General features: G+C 41.9%; 1 protein-coding gene across 1 annotated transcript; it reads left to right on the forward strand.

The window, feature by feature from the left end:
• Positions 1-5,422: 5,422 nt before the first annotated feature.
• Positions 5,423-9,017, forward strand: si:ch73-206d17.1 (tyrosine-protein kinase STYK1). The gene is made up of 10 exons (XM_020051782.2): positions 5,423-5,501; positions 6,029-6,113; positions 6,251-6,406; positions 6,674-6,841; positions 7,056-7,237; positions 7,602-7,685; positions 8,008-8,231; positions 8,344-8,384; positions 8,609-8,705; positions 8,846-9,017. The coding sequence occupies exons 2-10, from the start codon at positions 6,065-6,067 to the stop codon at positions 9,015-9,017; spliced, it is 1,173 nt and encodes a 390-aa protein (XP_019907341.1). The 5' UTR covers positions 5,423-5,501; positions 6,029-6,064.
• The last annotated feature ends 66 nt before the right edge of the window (positions 9,018-9,083 follow it).

Genomic DNA, 9,083 nt, shown 5'->3' on the forward strand with positions numbered 1-9,083 from the left:
TTTATTTGGTAAAAAAAATAATTCTCAAGGGTTGTTCTGCTTTTGTTTCAGTTTTCATTGAACTTTTTTTTATCCATGAGCAAGAATGTCATATTGTAAAATGTTAGTTGGCAACCCTGGGCAGAGAAATGAAATTGTTGGGTGAGAGTTGAGAGGCAGTAGCTAATGTTCTTACTGGCATTAGTTTCTAGTTGGCCCATTTCAGAGCAAGAAATTATTCAATTAATTACAATTTCATATAATTAGATTCCACTGTTCTTTTATGTAAAGTGCCTTACAAAATTATTTAAACCCAATTCACTTATATTACTGAATTACATATTGTTAATTGAAAAGTGTTGTCTGCATAAGTAATCAACTCATGCCGTGGAAGTTCTCAGTTGGCGAATAGAAAAGAAACAATTACCTTACCAATGGTCCCTACCGGTGAACCAATGAAGTTACATGTCACATTAAATGGATAAAACCACCGAAGCATCATTAGTCAGTGTGAATGTGAACCTGAAGAAGTAATACCAAAGGGCATTCTACCAAAGTCAGAGTTAAAGTTGTATTTGGAAAAGGGTACAAAATAATGTCCCAGTGAGCACAGTTTGATCATTGCTCAGTAAGTGGACACTGCATCATCCCACCCAGGCACTGCCAAGAAAAAGCCGTCCCTCAAAAATTAGTGCTCAAACAAGAAGTAGACTAGTGTGAGAGAAGCCACAGAAAGGCGAACAATCATCTTGAAGGAGCTAAAGAGTTATATAGTGGGGAGTGGAATAATGGTGCACTAGTCAGCCATATCAAGAGCTCTGTATAACACTGACATGTATGGGAGGGTGGCAAGAAAGAAGCAATTTAAAAAGTACCCTCTTAAAGCACTTCTGGTCCAAGATAGAGATTTATGGCCAAAACTCGAACTGCTACAGTGGGGAGATACACTGCCGATTTTGCAGGTTTTCCCACTTACAAAGCATGTAGAAGTCTGTAATTTTTATCATAGGTACTCTTCAAAAATCCAGAAAATCACATTGTATGATTTTTAAGTAATTAATTTGCATTTTATTGCATGACATATGTATTTGATACATCAAAAAAGCATAACTTAATATTTGGTATAGAAACCTTTGTTTGCAATTACAGAGATAATACGTTTCCTGTAGTTCTTGACCAGGTTTGCACACACTGCAGCAGGGATTTTGGCCCATTCTTCCATACAGACCTTCTCCAGATCCTTCAGGTTTCAGGGCTGTCGCTGGGCAATACAGACTTTCAGCTCCCTCCAAAGATTTTCTATTGGGTTCAGGTCTGGAGACTGGCTAGGCCACTCCAGGACCTTGAGATGCTTCTTACAGAGCCACTCCTTAGTTGCCCTGGCTGTGTGTTTCAGGTCGTTGTCATGCTGGAAGACCCAGCCACGACCCATCTTCAATGCTCATACTGAGGGAAGGAGGTTGTTGGCCAAGATCTCGCGATACATGGTCCCATCCATCCTCCCCTCAATACGGTGCAGTCGTCCTGTCCCCTTTGCAGAAAAGCATCCCCAAAGAATGAGGTTTCCACCTCCATGCTTCAGGGTTGGGATGGTGTTCTCGGGATTGTACTCATCCTTCTTCCTCCAAACACGGCGAGTGGAGTTTAGACCAAAAAGCTCTATTTTTGTCTCATCAGACCACCTGACCTTCTCCCATTCCTCCTCTGGATCATCCAGATGGTCATTGGCAAACTTCAGATGGGCCTGGATATGCGCTGGCTTGAGCAGGGGGACCTTGCATGCGCTGCAGGATTTTAATCCATGACGGCGTTGTGTGTTACTAATGGTTTTCTTTGAGACTGTGGTCCCAGCTCTCTTCAGGTCATTGACCAGGTCCTGCTGTGTAGTTCTGGGCTGATCCCTCACCTTCCTCATGATCATTGATGCCCCACGAGGTAAGATCTTGCATGGAGCCCTAGACCGAGGGAGATTGACCATCATCTTGAACTTCTTCCATTTTCTAATAATTGCGCCAACAGTTGTTGCCTTCTCACCAAGCTGCTTGCCTATTGTCCTGTAGCCCATCCCAGCCTTGTGCAGGTAAACTAACAGGTCTGTAAGAGCTGGAATTCTTACTGGTTGGTAGGTGATCAAATACTTATGTCATGCAATAAAATGCAAATTAATTATTTAAAAATCATACAATGTGATTTTCTGGATTCCGTCTCTCACAGTTTAAGTGTACCTATGATAAAAATTACACACCTCTACATGCTTTGTAAGTAGGAAAACCTGCAAAATCGGCAGTGTATCAAATACTTGTTCTCCCCACTGTATGTGTGGCACAAACCTGACACTGCCCATGCTTCAAGGCAAATATTCCCTGAGGATGGCACTGGCAGCATTATTCTGTGGAGATACTTTTCATCAGAAGGGATTGGGCATCTTGTTAAAATTAAAGGATGATGAAGAAATGGATGGAGCAAAACCAAGGGAAATACTGCAAACAACCTACTTCAGTCATCTTAAAATGGTTAGCTTGGAAGGAAATGTGCCTTTCAGTAGGACAATTATTGCACAAGGCCAAAGCACTTTAAATTGGTTAAAAACATGAATATTCTACATCAGTACAGTCAATCCCATTGAGAATCTGTGGAGCAATATAAAAATGTTGGTCCACAATCATTGTCCAACCAACTTGAAGAACCAGGAGCAAATCTTCCAACAATGGGGCAAAATCACTGTGATTTTCAAAAGGCAAAGCATAAAAAAAAACTTAAAGATGATGGTTGAATACTAATGCAAATAATATATTCCAAATTTTTTTCTTCATATGAATATTCCCCAAAATAAAACCAATGTCAATTTACAATTATTTGAGATATAAATACATTTAAATATCTAATTCACTAATATGACAGAATTGGTCAAGGGTTTGAATACTTTTGCCAGACACTGTAATTTAATGTGTTCTATGATCATTTATTTACTCAATAAATGATAATTTATTTAGATATAACCAAAACAAACCAGTCTGATGTTGACAGCAGCCAACAGTTGGCTTTTGTATCTTTTTTTCTTTTATTTCTCTTACATTTTAAACTCTGCATTGTTGAAACATTCAGATTAAGTCTAAAGTGACTTTCCAGTCATATCACAAATGGTACCCTATTTCTTAGTGCTGCAGGTCTTCGGTTAAAGGAAAAGCACAGGGAAAAAACACTCTGGTCCTGTCAAATTTATCACGTTGGTCCAGGAGAATTGATAAGCTTTTGTTTTTTTTCCCTCTCCTAATTAAAAACTAAAGAAATGTTTTGGTCCTCCAGAAGTCAAGTTGCTTACCCCTGCTATAGTGAATAGCATGCAATTTCTAACTCTATGTGTCAAACATCTATTTGTTCTCTGCAGGTGCACCCAAAAAAAATACCTACAACTATATTGTATGGTTTTATTCTAATAGAATTTCTGAGAGAGATCTGTTATCAAGTAATACAATAAGATCTTAAACTTGATGTCAAAGGTAGGGGTCATCCACCCTTTTTTTTAATTAATCGGCTACTCCAGTGAGGATAAACTTTCCAGATCCTTGGTGTCCTTTGTCTGTGCTTTTGGACTTCCCTCTCTAAACTCTAGGTTCGCATATGGGTTCAAGTCTAGAGGCAGATAGCCAAAATGTTGGATTTGGATGTGCATTAGGGATTATTGACTTTCTGGAAGATCCACTTGCGTCCCCATTTCAGCCTCCTTGCAAAGGGAAACAGGTTTTTGGCCAAAACGTCTTAGCCAAAATGCCATGTGGGTCTTCATCCCATGTGGGTCTTCATCCCGTGTGGGTCTTCATCCACTTCCACTGAGGCAGATTAAAGGCTGGATTCCGTTTTTATCTTTCTGCTTAGTTAATTACAAGCCCAAGAACAGCGGCGGAAAAAAGAGCTCTTCCATTTAAGAATTTCCGCCATGTTTTCGATTCTACTCGATGTCATTTTCTGCACGCAGCACATGGAGATGTGTGAGACCTACTCAGCCAGTTCTGAGTTTGTTCCTCTCATCAGCTGGCTTCTGTGTGGCGCAACGGTTAAGGCTCTTACGGGAGGACCGTCACGTGTTCACAGTCACGTGTTCACAGTCACGTGTTCACCATGATGCTGAGGTCCAGAGCTCCGGCCAAGCGTGTGCTCATTCCAGAGGAAATGGTACTCACTGAGCCAGCAGTGTCATCCTATACTTACCGTTTGTGTCCTTAATTCAACGCAAAGACATCTTATGGTGTACACGGCCGCATAACTCTTTCGTGTCATCTGACCACAGCAAACTCCACTTAAGTGGGTTTACGTTTGCTGCTTGCTTTCAATAAATCTCTTTTATTGCAACCCTTCCTAGAGAGGCAAGTGTAACTGTAGAACTGAACTTACTTAACCTGAAGATCATTAGATATTGTATGCAATACACCACATATACTCAATACCAGACAACAGAGGATTTAAACTATGTCCTAGCAATGGTACAGTAGTTCGTGTGGAGTGGATGCAAATTCTATTTTGTTTGCTTTATGCCTCTAATTTTGACAAATACAATGTAGCAAAACGAGCACACACACACACACACACACACAAAGAAATATAGATACAGCAGCAGCCAGCAAGATTAGTGAACTGTTACCATTAATACAGGGCAACCAGTAGAGTACAAATGATATTATGAACCTGAAGGCTAACTCATATTGTTGTCTTTATTTTGCCTTGTCTCTGTCACAAAATAGTGCACAGCCTATAATTGAATATTCAAAATGCCTTTTGACTTGTGTAAAACTCATACATAGAATTTTATTTTTCCTTTTTTTATGTTTGTTATTGATTAAAGCCTTGTTATTTACTACTTGCTTCGGCAAGTGAACAAATGTTTCCTGGTTAAACACTGATCAACCTATTAATTAAGACATTTATATACAGTAGAGGAGCAAAATGATACTAGCTGACCAATTGAAGGCACTATTATTACTGCCGTATAGCAAATCAAAAATTCTGGGTCTCTTTCTTACACACACATGTTCTGACTGTTCAACACATGCCTGAGAGTGGTAATAATATCACGTTTCCTACAACATTCACTGAAACTTAAAGATGCATTTCGATATTATTTAAAAGTGGCACGGTTGAGCCCAAATGAGTCCCAGAAAATTCTGTACTGTGTCATGTACTGTATGTGCCAATGATTCCCATGTCATCAAAACCAGTTGCTTTAAAGCTTGGAATTTCATAGCAAACTGAGGTTTGATAATCATTCTACTTATAGGTTTTGTACATTTAAATAACATATTACACATTGAGCCTACAATGCAATGTTTGGAAAAAGACTTTGTTACAAGTCCCAGACTCCATCTTCCAAATGTCCAGTCATATTAATCATTAACAGTCAGTCAACTAACTGCAGTCACCTTCATGGTCATCGCCCACTCAGCCAAAAGGACATTTGACGTCAGAAACACTCTGTGCAGGTAGTAGTCCCATGGAGTCCCATTTGTTTCTGCACTGACATCTCCCTGGTAAGTTCTTAAACATGTTCATAAACAGATGTATTTTTATTCTGTCTCTGAGGGTATACATTCTTCTTCTTAGGCTCTCTTGCTTAGAAGACCATTTAGCAGGTTTATGGGTAACCAATACAATGGCAAACACCTAGTCACGTTGACGCTAACCCATGAGCTAATCTGATGTACATGTTGCCTTGGTTTTGACAAATATGGCTGTAGCCTACTTTCTTACAATATGTTATGTGAGTTGAACGTTTGGGTGTGATGACTGTTGTTATGTGCTCTATGAGGTCAATGCTGTGGTCAGTGCTAAATAACTACAGATATACTTCATGGTGTTGAAACAGGAAAGCAAACAACCTGATTTAATTGATTATCCCTTCTGTTGTGCATCTGCTGGTTAACCTTTATCAGTTTCCACCCGACTGGCTCTGAATTAATGCTACCGTCAGGAAAGTATCCCATAGACCTAAGCACACTACGTCGGTCATACTCTTCAATCTAGTTCATGCTAGGCATTATGTTCCATTGTTCTCCAGGTCGATGGGAGAAATAATAAGAACCAGCTGGGATCAATGGATGTGCAGGAGTCTGAATGCAACAACACCTCAGATCCTCTGTGCTGTAAGTAGCCGTCGTGGGTAACAAGCAGTATCAGCATCGTCTCCGATAAAAGATTCCATGTTGAATATACCACTTTTCTCTGACTGTGCCCGGTATACTGATTGTCCCGCGTTTCCCTCCCGTCCGTGTGTTTTTAGATGAGGAGGGGTCAGGCTCATTAGCTGTGATCATTATTCCCGCCCTCCTGACTTTCAGCACGGTGGTCACAGTGACCAGCATATTGTGCATCCTCTGTCAAATCCGAAAAGCCTCCCCGGAGAGAAGCTCCTCTCCAGCCTATCACACAAACCAAGGTACATGGTGCAGGTGACATTAGTGTGTTCGATCTGTAATACAGTCTAGTGACACCGATTAACTATTTCACAGCAGCACATTATAACACACTGACACGCAACGAGTTCTTGCCCACACCATATCATCGCCTTCGTAACCACGACTAACATGCGTCCGTGCAGGACCCAGTACAAACACTGTGATATCAACCTTATGAAACAACTCCCGGTTCCATGTCAGACGCATGCTCCGCTGTGTTTTTCACACTGCCACTGCCCCGCGTCCAGCCGGTGACGTGGGTCAGTCCACAAGTCCCGTGGGTCCATGGGAGATCCCAGGTGATTGCACTCTGGAGGGCCTGGAGTTCTGTCGCACCGGCCACTATGGTCCTGTCTGCAGTGGCACACTCAGAAGAGAGCACAGCCGCACCGCTGTGGTGGTCAAGACACTGGGGGGTGAGTATTTCAATTTCAGTCGGAGGGGGTGTGAGCGTGTGGGGGGGGGAACCTATTCCAAGAGCGTGTCTCAAGCGAACTCGGAGGTGTGACTGCTTCGCGTGGACCCCACAGGTAATTTCGTTCCCATATATTCGCAATGTAGTGAAACGAGTTCTGTTCCTTGGAATTCAGTCCGATCCCTTGTAGGTCACTTCGCTGTCTCTCCTTTCAGGTTGCTCAGACCCATCTGTGGCTAAAGAGTTTGTGGACTGGATTCTGTTTCACGGGGTAGTGTGTAAACACCAGAACCTGGTCCGGATGCTATGCTGCCAGACGCAGCAACTACCCATGTGTCTGGTTCTGGAGGCCTTTAGTCCCGGAAACCTCCTGCATTACCTATGGACTCTGAGGAATGTAAGCCCACAGTAGCTACAGAGTCCCCAAGTGGTTCGAGGTACTGCATTGCAGTGTAGCTGCGTCACCGCAACCTGGGTTCTCATCTCTAGAAGAAAATGTATGATCATTGTTTACAATATAGTTCAAGTTCATTAGCAAATAACCAATACATTGGAAATAATAGTCACCAGAGGTCTAACTAATCAAATTTGTAGAATTTTAATAGTGCTGTAATTCGAATCCCATAAATATTCAATATTCAGGTACTGTACATTTAATTAAAATAGAAGGCATTTATTGGAAGGTCCATGGGGGAAATCCTTCATCATTTTCACTCTGAAACTTTACTGAATAAGATTACATTAATGTCCCTGATCTCCAGAGGGATTCAAAGTTCTTGGACCAACTCCAGCACTTCTCAGAGAGATCAGTGTATTTGGTGGCAAAGCAGGTGGCAGCAGGCCTGGTAAGTCATTTTCTGTAGCATTCTGAGATCCAATACATCCCAATGAAAGGCTGCAAACAAAACACTGTGTTAGGTCCTAGAGCACGTTATAGATACCTGTTACAGCAGTATCACAGTCACAATTTGACACCTTATGGAAAACATTGGTACTGCAATTAGGCAATCACTTGCTGCAATAAAAGACTGTGAACATGAATGTAATGTAAACATTGCAAACCTTGAATAAGGTATCCCATTGACTTCATCTTTCTGTCTCCATTTAAGGTTCTGCATGTTATGTATATGGGAACATCACACACTAAATCCCACTATCTCCATTCAGGAATATCTGTTGTCAGAGCATAGGATTGTGCATGGTAATGTTGCTGCGCGGAACATCCTGATTGGCTCAGGGCTCTCTGTGAAGGTGTCAGGATTGGGCTTAGCCTTTGAGGTCCGCCAGGGGTTGACTGGCATGCTGGCCACACGGAGGACAACTGAGGTCCCTCTTAAATGGCAAGCTCCAGAGAGGATGATGAAGCAGCCAACCACTGACCGAAGCGATGTGTGAGTTCTGGGAAAAAGATGTCAGAGGCCATAACAAAATCTTGCTCCAGCTAGCTTGTACCACAGGAGATTTTTGTGACGAAAATCTTCATGCTTTGTTTCTCTCTCTCAGATTTTCTTTCGGAATTGTGCTGTATGAGTTGATCACATTGGGTAATGTGCAGAAACATTTGTTACTGTATATATTCCTATTAATCAGTCATATTCCAAATTAAGGTTGGAAGCAGAATTGCCTTTGTTCACGGAGTACATTTAACTAGGATTTGATTTGGTGTAAATGTGCTGCTAATGGCAGACAACATGTAGGGATAGAATACGCAAAATCTACTCAATTCAGCACCATTAGCAATAAAATGATTTCCCTATCCTTTCTCCAGGCTCACCCCCATACCCTGATCTGGAGCCTCCGTGTGTGTTAAGCCAACTACAGAAATCATATCGGATGAAGCGACCAGAACACTGTGGAGGATCCTTGTAAGTGACCCACTCCCCGGCAAAGACCAGTCCACAGCTCACATTAATGCAAATGTTTGGTCTTGTAATACATCTCAGTGTTGTAGAAACTCGTTTCTTCAGACATTTCCTGTGGAACAAACTGTGGCCATTATGCTCAGGTATGACCTCATGAAATACTGCTGGATGTGGAGTTTTAAGGACCGCCCGGCGTTCTCGGCCATCATCAAGCTCCTGGAGTCCTACACACGTCTGGCGGACACTAAAGACATCTGCATCCCAGAGGCCATGAACATATCGGACTACAGCAAGAGGGCAGGCGTGCTCCCTTAAAATATGCTGGCTCTGGAAAGTAGTAGTTACTGATTTCATTTTCCCCCCATCAATCTACACGCAATA

This window comes from Esox lucius, chromosome 12 (assembly GCF_011004845.1).
Source record: "Esox lucius isolate fEsoLuc1 chromosome 12, fEsoLuc1.pri, whole genome shotgun sequence".
Lineage (NCBI taxonomy): Eukaryota > Metazoa > Chordata > Actinopteri > Esociformes > Esocidae > Esox > Esox lucius.